Here is a 23,865-nt window from a genome sequence, read left to right as displayed (position 1 = left end):
ACAGCTACACCTCTAGAGCATGGCCAATGCTCTCTTTGACCCTGCATGGTTTCACACAAGGAACTGAAAACCTTCTACTGAACATGTTCAGACTTCCATAAGGTGCTCAGATGCAAGGCAAACCAAACCATGTTTCTCTCCCTGAGGTCACATTCTGTCTGGCTTCTCAAAACCAAACACCTGTGGGGTTTTTGCTTCCTTCCCCCCCAGATTTCACAACACCCTTGTGTCCAAACAAGGTTTAACTGGAGGGCAGGAGCAAAGCAAGGGCTTTGGCTAATGAAATACCAAACCACCCCACTGCAGGTGGCCTCCTGGCAAGGCCTGACTCACTGCAAAGCTCCAAGCAGAGCTCTGGTCTGGCTTGCAATGAACACTCAACTTTCATGGGACCAGAAACAGTCTTCCAGGAATGGGGAAGCTGGGGAGACCAGCTCAGCAGAATGGGAAGCTGCTGCTTCCCCTGCAGAACTGCTGTGGCCAGGCTGAGGGCACAGCAAAGGCACCTGCTCCTTGGCCATCCTTGCTGGGGGGGTGGGCAGAGCAGTGACATCAAAGGGGTCTCAACCCCACAAAGTCCTAACATTTCAGTCTAGTCAGGCTTTCCTTGCTACCATTGTTTCCAGAGCACATGCAAGGCTTGCTCACTGCAGAGGAGCTTCCTACCAAGCAAAGTCTCTGCCCACCAACATCTCCGTGGACAAACCTCCTCCAGCTTAACACAAGGCACAGCTTTGCCCAGAAGACTTAAGTCCTACATGGTTTGTCTCTGTCAACATGGGTTTTGAGGCCACCAATGTCTTGTGCCCACCACTCACAGGAGGGCTTTGCATGGGATCACAGCAGACATCACACCCAAGCTGACACCCACATCCTCTCCCACCCAGAGGACACTGCCATCCACTCTCCTACCTCTCCCTCCAACACCAACAAATGTGTTATCAGCTCTTTCAGGCTCCAGCCACAGCTGGTGTCACACTGAGCTGCATGTGGCAGCCCCAGCCAAGAAACATAGAACCAACCAGGTGGGAAAAGACCTCAGAGATCATTAAGTCAGACTTATTACCTAATACCTAACACCTCCTGACAACTAAACCATGGCTCCAAGTGCCACATCCAAGCCTTTCTTGAACACCTCCAGGGATGGGGACTCCACCACCTTCCTGGGCAGCACATCCCAAGGGCCAATTACTCTTGCTGGGAAGAACTTTCTCCTCACCTCCAGCCTGCACCTCCCCTGGCACAGCTTGAGACTGTGTCCTCTTGTTCTGGTGCTGGCTGCCTGGGAGAAGAAACCACCCCCCTCCTGGCTACAACCTCCCTTCAGGGAGTTGGAGAGAGCAAGAAGGTCTGCCCTGAGCCTCCTCTTCTCCAGGCTAACAACCCCAGCTCCCTCAGCCTCTCCTCCCAGGGACCAGACCCCTCCCCAGCCTCATTGCCCTTCTCTGGACACCTTCAAGTGTCCTTCAATGTCCTTCTTAAACTGAGAGGCCCAGAACTGGATACAGGACTCCAGGTGTGGCCTGAGCAGTGCTGAGCACAGGGCAGAATGACACACTGCTCAGCCTCCCCTCTGAGGAGAAGCAAAGGGTTGTGGTCTCAGCAGGAGGATGGGAGACCTCCCCCTGCACTTACCAAAGTTATCCTGATCCCAGCTGTAAGTGTAGCAGCGGGCGGTGGGGATGGGGATGGTGTGGAGCTTGCGTGGCTGAGCCTCACCTGGGAAGAGAGGAGGGAGAGGAGCTTAGCTTGCAGGGAACCCCTGTGCCTCTCCTGACAGCTCTGCTGGTTGGTGGGAAATGTGACCCACCCCATGAGCAAGCTTTGGGCATCATGCAGAGCACCAGTGCTGCTGCCATCACCCCCATGAAGTCTCATGCAATTGGAACAAGAGGATGGAAATGTCATGGGATGGAAATTGGGTTGGAAAAGACCTTTGCTACCATCCAGTCCAACCATCAACCCAGCACTGCCAGGGCACCACTAAACCATGGCCCTCAGCACCACATCATAGAATCAGAGAATTGTCAGGGTTGGAAGGGACCTCGAGGCTCAGCCAGTGCCAACCCCCTGCCATGGGCAGGGCCACCTCACACTGCAGCAGGTTGCTCACAGCCACCTCCAGCCTGGCTGCAAACACCTCCAGGCAGGAGGCTGCCACCACCTCCCTGGGCAACCTGTGCCAGGCTCTCACCTCCCTCATGGGCAACAACTTCTTCCTAACATCCAATCTCAATCTACCCACTTCCAGTTTTGCTCCATCCCCCCCAGTCCTATCACTCCCTGACACCCTCAAAAGTCCCTCCCCAGCTTTCTTGGAGCCCCCTTCAGATCCTGGAAGGCCACAATTAGGTCTCCTCAGAGCCTTCTCTTCTCCAGCCTGCACAACCCCAACTCTCTCAGCCTGTCCTCATCTCTTTCTTGAGGTAGTGTTTTCATCTCACCCACAGAGCCTGGGCAGTTTTACCCTTGGTGCTGCTGTGATGAAAGACAAACCCCTTCTGGCTCATCACAGGGGTGTGAAATAGGGCCTGAGTTGGTGGGGGTTTTGTTGCAGTTGTTGTGTTAGGTTGACAGAATGCCAGGTTGGCAGGGACCTCAAGGATCACCTGGTCACATAGACTGGCTAGAGTTGGAAGGGACCTTAAAGTTCACCTGGTTCCAACCCCCAAGCCATGGGCAGGGACTCCTCCCACTAGCCCAGGCTACGCAAAGCCTCCTCCAGCTTGGGCTTAAACAGCTCCCGAGAGGAGGTGTCCACAGCTTCTCTGGGCAACATGTTCCAGTGTCTCACCACTTCTTCCTGATGTCCAATCTAACTCTAAGCTCTTCTAGTTTGCATCCATTGTGCCTTGTCCTGTTGCTCCAAGCCCTTGTCACAAGTCCCTTCCCCAGCTCTCCTGCAGCCCCCTTCAGGTACTGGAAGGCTGCTCTGAGGTCTCCCTGGAGCCTTCTCTTCTCCAGGCTGAACAGTCCCAACTCTCCCAGCCTGTCCCCAGAGGGGAGGTGCTCCAGCCCAACCCTTCCTTCCAAACTCTCTGTCAGTCAGCCAGGCCAGGCCCTCTCCAGCTGATTCTACCAAGGTTCTGAGGCTGGGGACTCCCCCATTTCCCTGGGGAGACGATTCCAGTGGGTGACTCATTGTGAAAAAAAACCCCAAATGCACTTTTCAGGGAGGCTGGAGCTCTGTGCAGAGCATTCCATCAGCGTGGCAGGGGCTGGGCCAGCAGAGGGAAGAGGAGCAGGGGGCAGGGGTGGCCTCACCTGTGATGGCAGGAAGGGAGGCGGCGCTGGCGACGTCCCTCAGCACGGACTGCAGCTGCTGCCGGGCCAGGATGGGGTCGCTGGTGCTGGCTGCCACCTCCTGTGCATCAGCAGCGCTGGCATAGATCTCTGAGAGCTCCTCCAGTGTCTTGGACTGCAGGGAGCAGAGCCAAGGAGAGGGATTCACAGATTCACAGAATGGTTGAGGCTAGAAGGGACCTTACAGACCATCCAGTTCCAACCCCCTGCCACGGGCAGGGACACCTCCCACCAGCCCAGCTTGCTCAAGGCCTCATCCAGCCTGGCCTTGAACACCTCCAGGGAGGGAGCACCCTGGGCAGCCTGTGCCAGTGCCTCACCACCCTCACTGGAAAGAATTTCTTCCTCATCTCCAGTCTCAGCCTCCCCTCTTCCAAGTTTCAGTCCATTCCCTCTCATCCTGTCACTCCCAGCCCTTGTCACAAGTCCCTCCCCAGCTCTCCTGCAGCTCCCTTCAGGTACTGGGAGGCTGCTCTAAGGTCTCCCTGGAGCCTCCTCCTCTGGAGGAAGCAGGGACATCCCTGACTAGCTCCTCAATGCTGAACCTCTCTGAGCTTACCTTCAGGAGGTGGTGCAGGCTGTCCAGGTCACAGTGGGTGCCAAAGTTGGCCTGGTAGAGGTGCTCCAGGAGCATGACCAGCGTGGTGTGCTGGGGCTGCTCGCTGGAGCTCAGCTTCTCGGCGATGGAGAGGAACTCGCTCTGCACCTCGGAGCGGTTCAGCAGCAGCACAGTCCTGGGGACAAGGACAGCACAGTGGGCAGGCCGTGCAGCCAGCATTGGCCACTGGTGGCACACGGAACTACAGAGCTACAGACTGCTTTGGGTCGGAAAGCTCGTCCAGTCCAAGTGCAAACCCCCTGCAGCCAGCAGGGCCGTCTGCGGCTGGAGCGGGGTGCTCAGAGCCTGGTCCGAGCGGGCTTTGCATGGTTGGAGGGATGGGAAATAGGACTAGTCCTCACTAGATGGCAGTGTGCTCTCATGCTGGTCACAGCCGCAGGGGCTGGGGGGCATCCGGCAGTGCCAGCCCCTCGCTGCAGTGCCAGCCCCTCGCTGCAGTGCCAGCCGCGGGCAGGGAGCGGGTTACGGATGAGCATCCTGCTCCTCAGCACCGCCCTTGGCACCTCTGCAATATCACCAGGCCAGGGCTCTGGCCCAGTCACAGAATGGTAGGGGTTGGAAGGGAGCTCTGGAGCTCAGCCAGTCCACCCCCACCCTGCTCCAGCAGGGCACCCCCAGCAGCTTGCCCAGGAGCACAGTGCCCAGAGGGGGTTGGAAGCTCTCCACACCAGGAGACTCCACAACCTCTCTGGGCAGCCTGCTCCAGGCCTCCAGCACCCTCACAGCAAAGAACTTTCTCCTCCTGCTCAGATGGAAACTCCTGGGTTCCACTTTGTGCCCACTGCCCTTGTCCTGTCCCTGGGCACCACTGACAAGAGCCTGGCCCCTTCTTCTTGCCCCCCCACAGACCCTTCAGATGTTTACAAGCACTAATAAGATCCCTACTGGACATCCAGGACATGCAGTGAAGTGGTGAGTAAAAAAGGAGTGACCCCCAGAATGCCTTCCCCCTGCAAGATGCAGGTCAGAGCATCACAGCTGGGCTTTCAGGAGAAGAGCCATCTCCTTCAGCTGCACTTTTGCTCTGGACCACAACCTGGATATCTCCACAGGCTTTGACATCCCAAACCCGCAGCCCAGAGAGCAGGGAGGAGAGCAGGCACACAGAATCATAGAATGCATCAGGCTGGAAGGGGCCTTGAAGGTCATCTTGTCCAACCCCCCCATGCAGTAAGCAGGGACACCAATTAGATCAGGTTACTCAGGACCCAGTACAGGATAGGGACTGCCCTGCTGGAAAGCAGCTCCATGGAGAAAGACCTTGGAGTGCTGGTGGGCAGCAAGGTCTCCATGGGACAGCAATGTGCCCTTGTGGCCAAGAGAGCCAATGGTGTCTTGGGGTGCAGCAAGCAAAGTGTGGCCAGCAGGGCTGGGGAGGTTCTGCTCCCCCTCTGCTCTGCCCTGCTGAGACCACAGCTGCAATCCTGTGCCCAGGTTGGGGCTCCCCAGTTCAATACAGACAGAGACTTGCTGGAGACAGTCCAACAGAGAGCCAGGAGGATGAGTAGGGGACTTGAGCATCTCCCCTGTGAAGAGAGGCTGAGAGCCCTGGGGCTGTTTAGTCTGGAGAAGAGAAGGCTGAGAGGGATCTGATCAATGGCTATCAATAGCTGAGGGCTGGGGGTCAAGGGGAGGGGGCCAGACTCTTTTCAGCACAGCAATAAGCCAAGGACCAATGGATAAAAACTGGAACTGAGAAGGTTTCAGTTCAACATGAAGAGAAACTTCCTTACAGTGAGGGTGGCAGAGCCCTGGAGCAGGCTGCCCAGGGGGGTTGTGGAGTCTCCTTCTCTGGAGCCTTTCCAACCCCACCTGGATGCCTTCCTGTGCAGCCTGCCCTGGGTGATGCTGCTCTGGCAGGGGGTTGGACTGGATGAGCTCTGGAGGTCTCTTCCAACCTCTAATGAACTGTGATACTGTGATGAGCACCTCCATGTCCATGCAGATCTGAGCTGGAGGCTGGATGCAGCCCAGCCAGACCTTACCTGGTGGCCATGAATGGCCACTGACCTTGACTGGCTCCAGGGATGGGGCCTCAACCACATCATTGGGCAACTTGTCCAGCTCACTGAGCAAGAATGGCTCTGAATTAAGGATGGGCCCTGGTGAGCTTGGTCCTGGAAAGCTCAGGCAATGGACACAAGCCTTCAGCAAGCCCAAAGTTCAGCTTGTGTAGAGCTTTGAGCCAGGTTCTCAGGGCTTTGGTATGCAAATAGAGCCACCCCGCTGTGAGTCACCCCTGGCTGCAGTTAGGGTCGTTTAGGCTGGAAAAGACTCGAAGATCAGCGAGTCCAAGTGCCTGTTGCACCAGTAGAAGCATGCAGAGCAACAGAGCTTCACTGGGAAAGCATCACAGCAGCAGCAGAGCAGCTGGGGGGGAGGCAGGTGCAGATCCAGAGCTGCATGGCATGAGTGGACCAGCCACAGGACCAGCACACCCCTCCTGCAGTAAGAGGAGATGGCTCTGCACAAAGGAGTGGCCCTGGGGCTGGCACTGCAGCCAGGAGGGGCACACAGTGCCCAGGCTCACTTTCCTACTCACAAATCAGGTGCCCTGGCAGGGGGAAAGGTTCAACCCTTGAAGAAGTTGCAAGGTGTGGCTGCAGCCAGGGCTGCAAGGCTTTCATTAACTCTTGCACTGGGATGGAGTCACTTCTGACCCTCTTCTGGTGGGGGGCACTCCCAAACATAGGTTCACAGAATGGTTTGAGTTGGAAGGGATCTTAAAGATCACCCAGTTCCAGCCCCCTGCCATGGGCAGGGACACCTCCCACCAGCCCAGGGTGCTCAAGGCCTCATCCAGCCTGGCCTTGAACACCTCCAGCCCAGGATATGCACAGCCTCCCTGGGCAGCCTGTTCTGGTGTCCTCATCATCCTCACTGGAAAGCATTTCTGCCTAATCTCCAGTCTCAGTCTCCCCTCTTCCAGCTCCAGTCCACTCCCTCTCATCCTGTAGTGCCTTACAAGCCCTTATGACAAATCCCTTCCCAGCTAGGCCCCCTTCAGGTACTGGAAGGCTGCAGACCAAAGTGTCCCCTGGCTGTGGAGAGATCAGCAGCTCCCTCTGCAGCAGACTTTGTCTCCCTTGCTTCTTTTCACCCAGATCTGCAGCCCTGCACTAAGCAGGGCTTTGGGATAACCAGCATGGGGAACCCCCAGATCCTGACCCACAGCTGAGCAAATTCCACTCCTTTCCCACAGCTCAGCCTTGCTCTCCAGCTCTTCTCCCCAGCACTCACTTGGAGATGCTGCTCACCCAGGCCCCTCTGCTGCTGAAGCAATGTGAGATCATGGGGATCACAGAATGGTTCAGGTTGGAGAAGAGCTTTAAGATCATCCAGCCCAACACCACCATGGCCTCTAAATCAAGTCCCCAAGTGCCATGGCCACACATATCTTGAACACCTCCAGGGACAGTGACTCCACCACCTCCCTGGGCAGCCTGTGGCACCAGCAGCACCCATGGCCACACTTACACGGTGGAGCTCTGGTAGTTCTTCACAGGAAGGCCCTGCTCAGTCCTCACCAGCCTCTGGAAAGAGATTCCTGGGAAAGAGAGAAGAGGACATGAGACATGGAACCACCACAGACTGCTCTGCCCCAGGAGCATGTCGCCTTTGTCTCCTGGTGGTGCTGATCTCAGCCAGGTCATGCCCAGAGCTGGCATGGCAGCACCAAAACTCCTTGTGGGGACAAGGCACAGCCACTGCCTGCAGGGACCAGCCCAGGAGCAACAGAGGATAAAAGCAGGGAGTGAAGGGAATGGGAGAGCTGCTCCATCCCCAGTTCCTCCTGCCCCTCTGCTGGTGTGGGATGGGAATGCTGGGGATGATATTCAGCAGCTTCTGCCACTTGCTTTAGACTCCTGCTGGCTCTCCCTTAGTGACAGCAGGTCACTGCCACCTTCCCTCCTGCAGAGCTTGAGCCCAGACTGGCCCCAGCAGAACTGAGGCTGGAGCAGGCAGCCCACATCCCTTCATGTCTCTCTGGGACTCCACCCAGGGTGCCATCATGATCTCCAACTGGGCAGCCTCAGATGGACTTGGCCTGGGTGGCAACAGCAGAGCCCGTGGCACCCCCAGCCAGCACAGCTGGGGTACATCCTGGGAAAGACCTTGTGGCATCAGTCACATCCAGCACCCTTATTCCTGGAGACATTCAAGGTGAGGCTTGAGGAGGCCCTGGGCAGCCTGCTCTAGCTGGGGATCTCCCTGCTGACTGCAGAGGGGGTTGGGCTGGATGACCTTTGCAGGTCCCTTCTGGCCTGGCCTATGATTCTATGATTCTGTGATTGTATGCTCCCTGCAAGTGCCTGAAGGGAGGCTGCAGCCAGGTGGGGGTTGGTCTCTTCTGCCAGGCACCCAGCACCAGAACAAGAGGACACAGTCTCAAGCTGTGCCAGGGGAGGTTTAGGCTGGAGGTGAGGAAGAAATTCTTCCCGGACAGAGAGATTGGTCCTTGGGATGTGCTGCCCAGGGAGGTGGTGGAGTCCCCATCCCTGGAGGTGTTCAGAAAAGGCTTGGATGTGGCACTTGGAGCCATGGTTGAGTTGTCAGGAGGTGCTGGGTGTAAGGGAATAGGTTGGACTTGATGATCTCTGAGGTCTTTTCCAACCTGGTTAATTTCTGTTCTATTCTATTCTATTCCATTCCATTCTACTCCATTCTATTCTATTCTTATTCTAATTCTATTCCATTCCATTCCATTCCATTCCATTCCATTCCATTCCATTCCATTCCATTCCATTCCATTCCATTCCATTCCATTCCATTCCATTCTATCATTCTGTGATTGTGATTCTATGATTCTGTGATACCTGCAGCTGCCACATGCCAGCCCAGCTGGCTCCCAGCAGCCCAGGAGCAGCACTGGTGGTGAGGCTCCAGCTGCCACATGCCAGCCCAGCTGGCTCCCAGCAGCCCAGGAGCAGCACTGGTGGTGAGGCTCCAGCTGCCACATGCCAGCCCAGCTGGCTCCCAGCAGCCCAGGAGCAGCACTGGTGGTGAGGCTCCAGCTGCCACATGCCAGCCCAGCTGGCTCCCAGCAGCCCAGGAGCAGCACTGGTGGTGAGGCTCCAGCTGCCACATGCCAGCCCAGCTGGCTCCCAGCAGCCCAGGAGCAGCACTGGTGGTGAGGCTCCAGCTGCCACATGCCAGCCCAGCTGGCTCCCTGCAGCCCAGGAGCAGCACTGGTGGTGAGGCTCCAGCAGCCACCTGCAGCTCCTGTTGACCTCTCCTGACTGCAGCAGCCTTGCCCCCTCCTGCAGAGGCCCCAGCCCCAGTCTGCAGATCAAAGCTGTCCCCTTCCTGGCAGCTGCTGACAGCAGCTTGCTCTCAGTTAATCTTTACCCTCATGCCCATAAAAAGCTTTGGCTCCAGCCTCGTGGCAGGTCACAGAGGCTGTGCAAGGTCCTGGCCAGCTGACCAGCTTGGGAGCTGCTCTCACTGCTCTGGGCTCCAGCTGTGGGGAGAGGCCACAGTGAGGAGCAGCCCCGAGCTCTCCAGCCCCCAGCAAGCCAACAGCTCCCACACAGCATCTCCTGCCAGGGGTGGGGGGATCTCATCTGCACAAGCTTTTGGACACTGCTGAACATAGAATCATGGAGCTGTCGAGGTTGGAAGAGACCTTTGGGATCACCAAGTCCAACCACTCACCTAGAGCTCATAATCTCACCACCACTGCTGAGCCAGTACCAGTAAGCCATGATCCTCAGCAGCACAGTGATGGTGGTAATGGCACAAGAGCAGGATGGAGCAGCACACACACACCCCCCCCAGCACTGGGGCTTTCCCAGCAGTCTGTGAAGCACAGCCCTGATTGGTATCAGAGCAATAAAGGACCAGGAAGGAGCTGGGGAAGTCCCTGGCTGCAGCAGTGAGGGATGTCCAGTTTTGGGCTCCCCAGATCAAGAGGCACAGAGTCCACCAGAGAGGCAGGAGGGTGATTAGGGGACTTGAGCATCTCCCCTGTGAAGGGAGACTGAGAGCCCATGCAGTAAGCAGGGACACCAGTTAGATCAGGTTAATCAGGACCCAGTACAGGATAGGGACTGCCCTGCTGGAAAGCAGCTCCATGGAGAAAGACCTTGGAGTGCTGGTGGGCAGCAAGGTCTCCATGGGACAGCAATGTGCCCTTGTGGCCAAGACAGCCAAAGGGATCCTGGGGTGCAGCAAGCAAAGTGTGGCCAGCAGGGCTGGGGAGGTTCTGCTCCCCCTCTGCTCTGCCCTGCTGAGACCACAGCTGCAATCCTGTGCCCAGGTTGGGGCTCCCCAGTTCAATACAGACAGAGACCTGCTGGAGAGAGTCCAACAGAGAGCCAGGAGGATGAGTAGGGGACTTGAGCATCTCCCCTGTGAAGAGAGACTGAGAGCCCTGGGGCTGTTTAGTCTGGAGAAGAGAAGGCTGAGAGGGATCTGATCAATGTCTATCAATATTTGAGGGCTGGGGGTCAAGGGGAGGGGGCCAAGCTCCTTTGGGTGGTGCACAGGAACAAGCCAAGGAACAATGGATACAAACTTGAACAGGGAAGGTTTCAGCTCAGCATGGGGAGAAACTTCCTTACAGTGAGGGTGGCAGAGCCCTGGAGCAGGCTGCCCAGGGGGGTTGTGGAGTCTCCTTCTCTGGAGCCTTTCCAACCCCACCTGGATGCCTTCCTGTGCAGCCTGCCCTGGGTGATGCTGCCCTGGCAGGGGCCTGGACTGGATGGGCTCTGGAGGTCCCTTCCAGCCTCTAGTGTTCTGTGATTCTGTGATGAGCACCTCCATGTCCATGCTGGCCCTGCAGATCTGAGCTGGAGGCTGGCTGCAGCCCAGCCAGGCCTTGCCTGGTGGCCATGAATGGCCACTTGAGCTGAGGGTAAAGCAGCAAGTCCAGTGCCAAAAGTGCAGAGGGTTTGGGGGAGCTTAATACTTTCTTTCTTCCTTTGGCAGCCTCTTTCATTCCACCTGCATCTACAACCTCCCATCAGAAAGAGAGGTTCAGCTCTGCTGATCTAGTCAGGGATGTCTCTGCTTCTTCCAGGGTGGGGAGACACTGCAACAGGTTGCCCAGGGAAGCTGTGGCTGCCCTCTCCTTGGGAGTGTAAAGGCCAGGTTGGATGAGGCCTTGAGTCACCTGGGCTGGTGGGAAGTGTCCCTGCCCATGGCAGGGGGGGTTGGAACTTTAAGGTCCCTTCCAACCCAACCCTTTCTATGCTTCTATGCTCTCAGCAGGGCACTGCTGCCGTGATGCAGACTGCGTTTCACACCCCCCCCTGGGGGCTCTCCAAAGCAGTTGCCTGGCCTGAGGATGTGTGGAAGCACCTCCAGCTTCAGCTCCAGCCTACATACCCATGCAAGGCCTCTCAGAGCCAGTCCTGCTGCCATGGCCCTGCAGAGGATCAAGCAAGGGCTGAGATGTGCTCTGTGTGCTCCCAGCTCTGCGCAGGCCACCGGGGGATGTGGAGGTTAGCAAACAAGAGTCTACCAGAAATAATTGGAAGAGCTGCTCCAGTGGGAACAACAGGACATCTAGGAAGAGTCCTTAATTAAGAGGAGCACTGCTGCTCCTGCTGGGTGTGCCCAAAGCCATGTCACAAGGTAGTGTGGCTGGGCTGTAAAGAAAGAGCCAGGGAGTCCCTGAGCCCTGGGGAAGCCTCCACGCTCGGCGGCTCCAGCCACCTGGATGCTGATGAATGGAGCCACTGTGACCCCCCCCAGATACACCACTGAGCAGCTCACACTCAGCACCTCACACAAAGGCCAGGGCTGGCCAGGAGCAGCCAGCACGTGCTCTGCCAGGGAAAAGACTGCACCAGACTGGAAGGCAGCCAGGGAGTAGCTACACATTCTGTTCATTCACCCTGGTGCAGAGCTGGAAGGCCCCTGGGATGCTCCCACCACCCTCCACCCCAGGCAGCCACCACAAGTGCAGCCCTGCTCCTCAGGGGGGATTTGGTCTCACCCTACCTTGGACCACCAAGGAAAAGCATTCAGAGGAGGGAGGGCAGAGGTCATAGAATCATGGAATGGTTTGGAAGGGACTTTAAAGCTCATCCAGCCCCCTGCCACAGGCAGGGACACCTCCCACCAGCACAGCTTGCTCAAGGTCTCATCCAGCCTGGCCTTGAACACCTCCAGGGAGGAAGCAGCCACAACCTCCCTGGGCAACCTGTGCCAGTGTCTCCCCATCCTCACTGGAAAGCATTTCTTCCTCATCTCCAGTCTCAATCTCTCCTCTCCCAGCTCAAAGCCATTGTCCCTCATCCTGTCACTCCCAGCCCTTGTCCAAAGTCCCTCCCCAGCTCTCCTGCAGCTCCCTTCAGGTACTGGAAAGCTGCTCTAAGGTCTCCTTGGAGCCTTCTATTCTCCAGCCCCAACTCTTGCAGCTAAGAGGTCCTCACCTCCTGGAAAAGCTGAGGTTTAGGATAGGATAGGATAGGATAGGATAGGATAGGATAGGATAGGATAGGATGGAATGGAATGGAATGGAATGGAATGGAATGGAATGGAATGGAATGGAATGGAATGGAATGGAATGGAATAGAATAAACCAGGTTGGAAGAGACCTTCAAGATCAAGTCCAACCTATCACCCAGCACCATCTAATCAGCTAACCCATGGCACCAAGCACCCCATCCAGTCTCCTCCTGAACACCTCCAGGGATGGTGACTCCACCACCTCCCTGGGCAGCACATCCCAATGGGCAATCCCTCTCTCTGTGAAGAATTTCTTCCTGACATCCACTCTTGGGATGCCCAAGGTAAATGTGGACACCCTGCTCGAGGGATCCATGGAATGGAGCATGAGGCAGCAACACCAGGGAAGTCTTGGGAGCAGCAGGTGGGTTTGGGGGAGTGGCTGAGGGGAAACCTCCTTGCTCTCTACAGCTCCCTGGGGGTTGGTTTCCTCTCCCTAGTCTCAGGGGATAGAAGGAGAGGAACTGGCCTGAAATTGTGCCAGGGGAGGGTTAGGCTGGAGAGGAGGAACAATGTCTTTGCTGCAAGAGTGGTCAGGGATTGGCACAGGAAAGTCTTGGGAGCAGCAGGTGGGTTTGGGGGGTGCACAAGGGGAGCCCAGGGCAGGGCAGGGCAGGGCAGGGGCACTTACCAGGGGCCCTCAGCTCGTTGCTGATGAGGGTGAGCAGCTCACGGAAGACGTCGCAGTAGGGCACAGGCCAGGTCAGGAAGCTGTGGTAGACACTGGCAGCTTTCAGGAGCAGGTCAGAGTCTGGTGGGAAGTGTGGAGCCTGTGTGAGAGGGGCAGACATGGTTAGAAAGGGAGCAAGGACACAGGCCCTAAGTGCCATGGAATATCTGAGGGTCTAGGTTGGGAGTGGGAGGAGGACAAGCGGATTGGAGCAGAGGGTCACCCCATGGCAGCTCATCCTCTCACAAGGAAGGGTCAAGGGATCCCTCACTTGGGCCCCTCACTCCAAGAAGGACATTGAGGGGCTGGAGCATGTCCAGAGAAGGGCAATGAAGCTGGGGAAGGGTCTGGAGAACAAGGCTGGGGAGGAGCAGCTGAGGCAGCTGTGTTCAGTGTGGAGAAGAGGAGGCTGAGGGGAGACCTCATTGCTCTCTGCAGCTCCCTGAGAGGAGGTTGGAGTGAGGTGGGGGCTGGGCTCCTCTCTAGTCTCAGGTGATAGAAGGAGAGGAACTGGCCTGGAATTGTGCCAGGGGAGGCTGAGGTTGGAGAGGAGGACAAATGTCTTTGCTGCAGGAGTGGTCAGGGATTGGCAGAGGCTGCCCAGGGAGGTGGTGGAGTCCCCAGCCCTGGAGGGGTTCCAGAATGCTGTGGCCCCAAGTGCCATGGTTTAGTGGCCATGGTGGTATTGGGTTGCTGGTTGGACTGGATGATCTTGGAGGCCTTTTCAGCAAATTTACTGATGATGAGGGCATTGAGTCCATCAGCAGTAAATTTGCTGACAACACCAAGCTGGGGGCAGGAGTTGACCTGCTGGAGGGTAGAGAGGCTCTGCAGAGGGACCTGGACAGGCTGGGCAGATGGGCAGAGGCCAAGGGCAGGAGACTGAACACAGCCAAGTGCCAGGTGCTGCACATTGGCCACAGCAACCCCAGGCAGTGCTACAGGCTGGGGGCAGAGTGGCTGAGAGCAGTCAGGTGGAAAGGGACCTGGGGGTGCTGGTTGATGGTAGGCTGAACATGAGCCTGCAGTGTGCCCAGGCAGCCAGGAGGGCCAATGGCATCCTGGCCTGCATCAGGAACAGTGTGGCCAGCAGGAGCAGGGAGGTCATTCTGCCCCTGCACACTGCACTGGTTAGGCCACACCTCAAGTCCTGTGTCCAGTTCTGGGCCCCTCAGTTTAGGAAGGAGGTTGACTTGCTGGAAGGTGTCCAGAGAAGGGCAACAAGGTTGGTGAGGGGCTTGGAGCACAAGCCCTATGAGGAGAGGCTGAGGGAGCTGGGGTTGCTTAGCCTGGAGAGGAGGAGACTCAGGGGTGACCTTATTGCTCTCTGCAACTGCCTGAAGGGAGGTTGTAGTGAGGCAGAGATTGGTCTCTTCTCCCAGGCAATCAGTACCAGAACAAGAGGACACAGTCTCAGGCTGTGCCAGGGGAGGTTTAGGCTGGAGGTTAGGAGGAAGTTTTACACAGAGAGAGTGATTGCCCACTGGAATGGGCTGCCCGGGGAGGTGGTGGGGTCGCCATCGCTGGGGGTGTTCAGGGCGAGGCTTGACAGGATGCTTGGTGCCATGGGTTAGTTGATTGGGTGGTGTTGGATGATAGGTTGGACATGATGATCTTGAAGGTCTCTTCCAACCTGGTTTATTCTATTCCATTCCATTCCATTCCATTCCATTCTATTCTATTCTAACCCAAACAATTCTGTGATTCTCCACTGGGCACAGCTCTGACAAAGGTCTGTCTTCCCCAGCTCCTGGCTGTGCCTCACAGGCCAGAGCCCCTCTATGAATTTCTTTTCCCCGAGTCCAGATGCACAGGGCTGAGAGGCCTCCCAGGCTGTGCTTTGCAGGAGCTGGCAGCAATGATTTCCTGGGGATAATGCTGCATTGTGCTGAGAATAATGGGAATAAAAAAAGTATTTCCTGTGAAGGCTCTGCTCCTCTGCATTAGTGCTGCCTCCCTATTGTGCACAGGGAGAGGACCAAAGAGTGCCCTCTCTGCACACAGACATCATCCATCTCCTTTGCTCATTAGCCCACCTTGAAAGAAGAAAGCTTAAACCCACTGAAGCTCGATCCTGGGGGGCATTAAGAGTGTGGCCAGCAGATCCAGGGAGGGTCTCCTCCCCCTCTCCTCTGCCCTGCTGAGACCTCACCTGCAATATTGCAACCAGTGATTGGGCTCCCCAGTTCAGGAGGGACAGGGATCTGCTGGAGAGAGTCCAAGGCAGGGCTCCAAGGATGCTGAAGGGACTGCAGCCCTGCCTGGGGAGGAGAGGCTGAGAGCCCTGGGGCTGTTTAGTCTGGAGAGGAGAAGGCTGAGAGGGATCTGATCAATGTCTATCAATAGCTGAGGGCTGGGGCTCAGGAGGCAGGGGCCAGGCTCTGCTCAGCTGCACCCTGGGATAGGCCAAGGGGCAATGGATGGAAACTCCAGCACAGGAGGCTCCACCTCAAGAGGAGGAGGAACTTCTTCCCTGTGAGGGTCCCAGAGCCCTGGAGCAGGCTGCCCAGAGAGGTTGTGGAGTCTCCTTCTCTGGAGAGTTTCAGTCCCTCTCTGGATGTGTTCCTGTGTGACCTGTGCTGGATTCTATGCTCCTGCTCTGGCAGGGGGGGTTGGCCTCAATGGTCTCTGGAGGTTCCTTCCAACCCCTAACATCCTGTGAGCCTGGGATCCTTTCTTTTCCTCTCTCAGCTTGGGCAGTGTGGTCTTAATCCCTGCGGGCTTCCAGAGGATCCTTTGTGGAGATGAGCTGATCAAAGCAGACCATGGGGTTGCAGATGAAAGCCACCCCTGTTTCAGTGAGACTTCTGCATGGCTGCAGTGCCCTGTGCCTGCCCAGGGGCTGGGGTCAGGCTCAGTGCAGCAGCCTCAGGACTTACACACAGGACAGCAGAGTAGAAGAGCAGAGCCAGGGGCGTTACGAGAGCGTAGTCACACTTCTCCTGCACCTGTAGGAGACAGCCCGAGGGCAGAAGGGTGAGTTGGGCTGCCTGCCATGAGCTTACCCAAAAGCAGCATTGGAAGTAGCAGAAGAGTCCCCAGCAGTGCAGCCAAGCACCCAACCCACACCATCCCCAGCAGATTCCACTGGCTCCATGGGAGAATAACCCCTGAAGCCCCAGGAACACTCCTGCTGGGAAAGGCAGCAGGCTGCTGCTCTGCCTTCACCCTCACCAGATGTGGCCAAGCTTCCAGCCCTCTGATCCTTCCACACTTGCAAGGAGGAGAAGGATTTGGGGGTGCTGGTTGATGAGAAGCTCAACACTGAGCTGGCCCAGAGCACTGCCAGCTCAGCCCCAGCCTGCCCTGGGCTGATCCCCAGCAGTGTGGGCAGCAGGGGCAGGGAGGGGATTCTGCCCCTCTGCTGGGCTCTGCTCAGAGCCACCCTGCAGTGCTGGGGCAGCTCTGGAGCCCTCAGCACAGCCAGGGAGCTGTTGGAGCAGGGCCAGAGGAGGCCACAGCAATGCTGGCAGGGCTGGAAGCCCTCTGCTGGGAGGCCAGGCTGAGAGAGTTGGCCTTGGGCAGCCTGGAGAGGAGAAGGCTCCAGGGAGACCTTCTGGTGGCCTTGCAGTGCTTCAGGCAGGTTACAGGAGAGCTGGAGAGCTCCACTCCTGGCTCAGCAGGAAGCTTGGCACAGCCACAGCAAAGTTTCCATCCAAAACAACAGGAAACCTTCAATTTGCTCTGATTTGGACTAGCAGCTCCCAGTGCACACAGGAGGAAGGTTTGGGGCAGGCCAGTCTCATCTGTGCAGCAGTTTCATCTGGACCAGCCCCACGTGGCACCAAGCTGCACTTGGGAAACCAGAGCCCTTCCCCATGGCAGTGCAGTCCTGCCTCCAGCTGCAGGAGAGGAGGCTTAGACTGGGCATTAGGAAATGTTTTTATCCACAGAAAGAGTACTCAGACACTGGCACAAGCTGCCCAGGGAGGTGGTGGAGTCCCCAGCCCTGGATGTGTTTAAAGGTGGTTTGGATGTGGTGCTTGGGGCTATGGTTTAGGGGTGACCCTTGCAGAGTAGGAGCTGCTGGAAGGTGTCCAGAGAAGGGCAACAAAGCTGGGGAGGGATCTGGAGCACAGCCCTGGGAGGAGAGGCTGAGGGAGCTGGGGTTGCTTAGCCTGCAGAAGAGGAGGCTCAGGGGAGACCTTCTTACTCTCTTCAACTACCTGGAGGGAGGTTTGTAGGCAGGTGGGGGTTGGTCTCTTCTCCTAGGCAACCAGCACCAGAACAAGAGGACACAGTCTCAAGCTGTGCCAGGGGAGGTTTAGGCTGGAGGTGAGGAAGAAATTCTTCCCAGCAAGAGAGATTGGCCCTTGGGATGTGCTGCCCAGGGAGGTGGTGGAGCCCCCATCCCTGGAGGTGTTTAGGAAGAGCCTGGCTGAGGCCCTTGGTGCCATGGTGTAGTTGATCAGATGGTGCTGGGTGATAGGTTGGGCTTGATGATCTCTGAGGCCTTTTCCAACCTGGTTAATTCTAATCTATTCAAATGGTTGGATTTGATGCTCCCAGGGGTCTTTTCCATCCTGAATGACTCTGTGATTCCCTGATATAAGAGCTGGACTTTTCCCCTGTAGTTCCAAGGTGCTGCAAGCCAGCAGGACACACAGGGCTGCTGCCACCAGCCTTTCACAGCTGCTGCAAGCCAGCAGGACACACAGGGCTGCTGCCACCAGCCTTTCACAGCTGCTGCCCCAGCATCGCCCGAGCCAAAGCTCTGGTGCCCCAGCAACACCTTACCACAACCCCACATCAGCCATCAAGCTCTGCAAAACTCCACTTTGAGCAAGCCCTGGGGCTGACACCATCTCAAAGCCCACAGCCCTCCTCTCAGCAGCCTTTGACTCACCTCTTTGGCCTTGCTGAGGATCTTCTCCACAAGGATGAGGTAGTTGCTGGCGTCTCGGCTCACCAGCTCCTGCAGGCTCCAGCAGTTCAGGCACAGCCCAGCTGTGAGGAGACAGAAGCCATCACTCACAGACACCTTCAAGAAGCTCACAGGAGGGATGGGAAGGGGTCAGGCAGAAGGTGTTCACCACCTGTGTCAGGCCACAGGAGAATAAAGAACCTCCCACTCTTGTTCTGGACAGATTTAATCTCAGTAAGTGTTCCTCAGCTCAGCAGCATCACTCTGTACCTGAGCACCTTTGTGCTCTTGTTCATGCAGCCCTAAGCTCTCAGGCTGCATCCTCTCCCCCATGGAGACAGGGTTGCTGAGGTGCCTGCATGGCTGCATGCCTGCTGCAGAGGCAGGAAGGATCAGAGGATGTTAGGGGTTGGAAGGGACCTCCAGAGATCTTCCAGTCCAATCCCCCTGCCAGAGCAGGAGCATAGAATCCAGCACAGGTCACACAGGAACACATCCAGATAGGGCTGGAAAGGCTCCAGAGACTCCACAACCTCTCTGGGCAGCCTGCTCCAGGGCTCTGGGACCCTCACAGGGAAGAAGTTCCTCCTCCTCTTGAGGTGGAACCTCCTGTGCTGGAGTTTCCATCCATTGCCCCTTGCCCTATCCCAGGGTGCAGCTGAGCAGAGCCTGGCCCCTGCCTCCTGAGCCCCAGCCCTCAGCTATTGATAGACATTGATCAGATCCCTCTCAGCCTTCTCCTCTCCAGACTAAGCAGCCCCAGGGCTCTCAGCCTCTCCTCCCCAGGCAGTGCTGCAGTCCCTTCAGCATCCTTGGAGCCCTGCCTTGGACTCTCTCCAGCAGATCCCTGTCCCTCCTGAACTGGGGAGCCCAGAACAGGATATTTCAGGTGAGGTCTCAGCAGGGCAGAGTAGAGGGGGAGGAGAACCTCCCTGGATCTGCTGGCCACACTCTTAATGCACTCCAGAATGCACTTGGCATAGATGGATGTCCACCTTAACTCAGCCCAAGCACAGGAGATCCACCCCTTGCCCTGCTGCCCCCGGGCTCCAATGCCCCAGCTGCACCAACCCAACCATAACTCCATGGAACACTGCAGGAGAGGAGAGGAGAGGCTCGGAGAGGAAAGGCTCAGAGAGGAGAGGAGAGGCTCGGAGAGGAGAGAAGAGGAGAGGAGAGGAGAGGAGAGAGATGAGAAGAGAAGAGAAGAGGAAGAGAAGAGGAAGAGAAGAGGAAGAGAAGAGGAAGAGAAGAGGAAGAGAAGAGGAAGAGAAGAGGAAGAGAAGAGGAAGAGAAGAGGAAGAGAAGAGGAAGAGAAGAGGAGGAGAAGAGGAGGAGAAGAGGAGGAGAAGAGGAGGAGAAGAGGAGGAGAAGAGGAGGAGAAGAGGAGGAGAAGAGGAGAATTAACCAGGTTGGAAAAGACCTCAGAGATCACCAAGTCCAACCTATCACCCAGCACCATCTGATCAACTCAACCATGGCACCAAGGGCCTCAGCCAGGCTCTTCCTAAACACCTCCAGGGATGGGGACTCCGCCACCTCTCTTTCTGGGAGGAATTCCAGTGCCCCAGCTGCACCAACCCAGCCATAACTCTGTGGAACACTGCAAATTGCAGCTCCCCATCAGGCACACATCCAAGCCCCTTCAGCTGCACCACACCTGAGGTGTCCCCACAGCCTGAGGATGGCTCCTGCCATCAGCACTGTGCCAGCCAGAGCTCGTGGCACAGAACCACAGAACCCCTTTGGAGGGCAAAGCCCTTTCAGATCACCCAGGCCAGCCTTACTCCAGCTCCCCCAAGGCTGGGGCTCAGCACCACGTCTCTGCAGCTTTTCAACACCTCCAGGGGTGGGCATTCATAGAATCATAGGATTAACCAGGTTGGAAGAGACCTCAGAGATCATCAAGTCCAACCTGTCACCCAGCACCTCCTGACTAACTAAACCATGGCTCCAAGAGCCACATCCAATCCCCTCTTGAACACCTCCAGGGATGGGGACTCCACCACCTCCCTGGGCAGCACATCCCCATGGCCAATTTCTCTTTCTGGGAAGAACTTTCTCCTCACCTCCAGCCTAAACCTTACTTCTCTTACTGTAGCTACTGTTGCAGCTTTTCATGTACAGACCCCATATAAATGCAAGGCTCAAATGATGTCACTCTGTGTGCATGCAGCTTGCATTCTGCTGCCTGCAGTGCTCCAGGGCAGTTCTTCTACCTCCATCCTTCCCCCCATCCCTTTCAATATCAATTAAAAGACTGATCATGTTCAGACTGCAGTGTGTCCTGTTTTAGGACCTTGTAACAGCTCTGGTGAAGTGTGGAAGCTGAGCAAATTAAAGATGAGATGGCAAAGAATGAGTATTTGGTTGTGTTACTGCAGATAGTGTGGAGCCTTTGAGACAAAGTGGCTTCATGCCCTGGCAACAACCCCCACCTGGCTGCAACCTCCCTCCACGGAGCTGTAGAGAGCAAGAAGGTCTCCCCTGAGCCTCCTCCTCTCCAGGCTAAGCAACCCCAGCTCCCTCAGCCTCTCCTCACAGGGCTGTGCTCCAGACCCCTCCCCAGCCTCCTTGCCCTTCTCTGGACATGCTCAATACCCTTCTTAAATTGAGAGGCCCATTCATCCACCCCCCTGGGCAGCCTGTGCCAGCTTTTGAGAACCCTTTCAGGAAAGAAGTTTCTTCTAATGTCCAACCTAAACCTTCCCCTGGTACAACTTGAGGCTATTTTCTCTTGTCCTATCACTTTTTGCTAGGGAGAAGAGAACAACCTCCACCTGGCTCCAACCTCCTTTCAGGGAGCTGTAGAGAGCAATGAGGTCTCCTCTTGGCCTCCTCTTCTCCAGGCTGAACACCCCCAGCTCCCTCAGCTGCTGCTCACCAGCCCTCTTCTGCAGACCCTTCCCCAGCTTGGTTGCCCTCCATCATCACTGTTGGCCTGACTTCCATTCTCCCCCATCTCTTAGCACCATTAAATGTTCATTAAATGTATTAAAACCCCATGAGGAGATTAGCCAGGTTGAGGGAGGAAGGGTCCATCACCCCAGCTGGCTGAAACCCCCTTGTCCTCCATGCCCAGGCATCTGCCTCTCACTGCTGGGCCCAGAGCAGTGACAATAGCCCAAGGTGTTTCCCGAGGCTGCTGCTTTTCTTGGCTGTCAGAGCCACCTCCCAGATGGTCTTAGAGGAAATGGTCTGTGCTAAGGCTCCATTCATCCCAGCTCTGCCTCCCAGGGGAGGAGGAGGAGGTGCTTGGCTCCGCAGACTTGGCCTACAGACCAAGGAGGGAGCAGCAGCATCAGCACCTCCTTCTCCTCCTCCCCTTCCCTCTCCTCCCAGGGACCTGGGCACTGCACACAGCCCCGTGGGGAAAAGCTGTGGGGGTGTTTTCAAGCAGCAAGTAGCTGAGGAGGGTCCAGCTAGGCAGCTCCCCCTTCCTGCACTGCCATGGATTGTTGCACCAGGAGCTGAGGCAGCACAAACATCGCCCAGTTTGGCTGCAGCCCATGGCACAGTTCAGGGGGGCTGCCATGGAGGCACTTCCAAGCTCATGGGTGAGGCCCAAAAGCAAAAAAGAGAAGAGAAGAGAAGAGAAGAGAAGAGAAGAGAAGAGAAGAGAAGAGAAGAGAAGAGAAGAGAAGAGAAGAGAAGAGAAGAGAAGAGAAGAGAAGAGAAGAGAAGAGAAGAGAAGAGAAGAGAAGAGAAGAGAAGAGAAGAGAAGAGAAGAGAAGAGAAGAGAAGAGAAGAGAAGAGAAGAGAAGAGAAGAGAATAGGAATAGAATAGAATAGAATGGAATGGAATAGAATAGAATAGAATAGAATAGAATAGAATAGAATAGAATAGAATAGAATAGAATAGAATAGAATAGAATAGAATAGAATAAACCAGGTTGGAAAAGACCTCAGAGATCATCAAGTCCAACCTCTCACCCAGCAGTATCTGATCAACTAAACCATGGCACCAAGAGCCTCAGCCAGGCTCTTCCTAAACACCTCCAGGGATGGGGACTCCACCACCTCCCTGGGCAGCACATCCCAATGGCTCTCTCTGTGAAGAACTCTCTCTGTGAAGAACTTTCTCCTCACCTCCAGCCTAAACTTCCCCCTGGCACAGCTTGAGACTGTGTCCTCTTGTTCTGGTGCTGGGTGCCTGGCAGAAGAGACCAACCCCCACCTGGCTACAACCTCCCTTCAGGGAGTTGTAGAGAGCAAGGAGGTCTCCCCTGAGCCTCCTCTTCTCCAGGCTAAATAGGATGTGGTGTCAGGGAGTGATGGGACTGGGGGGAATGGAACAAAAGTAGAACTGGATAGATTCAGATTGGATGTTGGGAAGAAGTTGTTCCCCAGGAGGGTGGTGAGAGCCTGGCACAGGCTGCCCAGGGAGGTGGTGGAAGCCTCCTGCCTGGAGGTGTTTGCAGCCAGGCTGGAGGTGGCTGTGAGCAACCTGCTGCAGTGTGAGGTGTCCCTGCCCATGGCAGGGGGGTTGGGACTGGCTGAGCCTTGAGCTCCCTTCCAAGCCTGACAATTCTGTGATTCTGTGATTTGCTCTCCAGGACAGACACTGCTCCTGTGGCTTTATGCCTCACTTGCAGTTGATTAACAAGGCAAGAGAAAGCCCTCAGCTGCCACCCAGCTTTTTGCTTCCAATCACTCACCATCCAGCAGGGAAGGATCCTGCTGGGAAGTTTCCTAGATTCTCAGAGGGACAGAACCACAGAATGTTAGGGGTTAGAAGGGACCTTGAAAGCTCATCCAGTCCAACCCCCCCTGCCAGAGCAGGAGCACCTAGAGCAGGTCACACAGGAACACATCCAGGTGGGGCTTGAATATCTCCAGGGAAGGAGACTCCACAACCCCCCTGGGCAGCCTGCTCCAGGGCTCTGGCACCCTCACAGGGAAAAAGTTTCTCCTCCTGTTTCCATGGAACTCCCTATGCCTCAGCTTCCACCATTGCCTCTTGTGCTGGCATTGGGCATCACTCAGCAGAGCCTGACTTGATGCTAATTACATCTGCAACTCTTAATTGGCCTCTGGTACCCCTGGCATCTTGCTGGGTTTGCTGATACCCAAAACACAACCTGTCAGTGAGGACACAGCCATGGTGAGCTGGCAGGTCAGTGATGCTCCAGGTTTCCTCTGAGCCTCTTCCATAAGCCAGCACAAAGCCATGGCTCAGCTTAGCATAGCTTAGGATGTAGCAGTGCTGATGGACAAGAAGTTCCTCACGAGGCAGCAATGTGCTCTTGGGGCCAGGAAGGCCAATGGTGTCCTGGGGTGCATGAAAAAGAGTGTGGGCAGCAGGTCAAGGGAGGTTCTCCTCCCCTTCTAATCTTAATGAGGCCATATTTGGAATCCTGGGGCCAGTTCTGGGCTCCCCAGCTCAGGAGAGACAGGGAACTGCTGGAGAGAGTCCAGGGGAGGCTGCAGAGCTGCTGAGGAGCAAAGGCTGAGAGCCCTGGGGCTGAGAGCCTGCAGAAGAGCAGCCCCAGAGGGCAGCTGAGCAATGCTCAGCAAGAGCTAAAGGAGCTGTGGGGGGCAAGAGGCTGGAGCCAGACTCTGTTCAGTGGTGCCCAGGGACAGCACAAGGGGCAGTGGGCACAGACTGGAACCCAGGAGGCTCCACTTGAGCAGGAGGAGAAACTTTAATTGTGAGGGTGCTGGAGGCCTGGAGCAGGCTGCCCAGAGAGGTTGTGGAGTCTCCTGGTGTGGAGAGCTTCCAAGCCCCCCTGGGCACTGTGCTCCTGGGCAAGCTGCTGTGGGTGCCCTGCTGGACTGGGTGATCCCCAGAGGTCCCTTCCAGCCCTACCATGCTGGATCGAGCGAGAGCCTGGCCCCACTGCAGCTGCCCTGGGGCAGCCTGGTTGTGCAGAGCAGGAGCTGAGCTCCATCGAGGTCCCTGGGCAGGTGAGGAGATCACCACTTCCTGCACGAGTGTAACCACAAGTGCAA

At 56.4% G+C, this 23,865-nt stretch overlaps 1 protein-coding gene across 1 annotated transcript in view; it reads right to left on the bottom strand.

Moving 5' to 3' along the window:
- PIK3R5 (phosphoinositide-3-kinase regulatory subunit 5) overlaps positions 1–23,865 on the bottom strand; it is an 80,196-nt gene that overhangs the window by 13,444 nt on the left and 42,887 nt on the right. The window contains exons 3-9 of the mRNA XM_054170608.1: positions 17,896–17,996; positions 15,929–15,997; positions 13,011–13,149; positions 7,400–7,469; positions 3,863–4,037; positions 3,265–3,418; positions 1,636–1,719 (exon numbers count right to left, since the gene is read on the bottom strand). Of these exons, the coding sequence (XP_054026583.1) occupies positions 1,636–1,719; positions 3,265–3,418; positions 3,863–4,037; positions 7,400–7,469; positions 13,011–13,149; positions 15,929–15,997; positions 17,896–17,996 (792 nt within the window). The remainder of the gene's footprint in view (positions 1–1,635; positions 1,720–3,264; positions 3,419–3,862; positions 4,038–7,399; positions 7,470–13,010; positions 13,150–15,928; positions 15,998–17,895; positions 17,997–23,865) is intronic.

The sequence above is a fragment of the Dryobates pubescens genome, chromosome 20 (genome assembly GCF_014839835.1).
Source record: "Dryobates pubescens isolate bDryPub1 chromosome 20, bDryPub1.pri, whole genome shotgun sequence".
Lineage (NCBI taxonomy): Eukaryota > Metazoa > Chordata > Aves > Piciformes > Picidae > Dryobates > Dryobates pubescens.
Note: the sequence above shows the minus strand (reverse complement) of the source record. Positions and strands in the feature narration are given on the sequence as shown.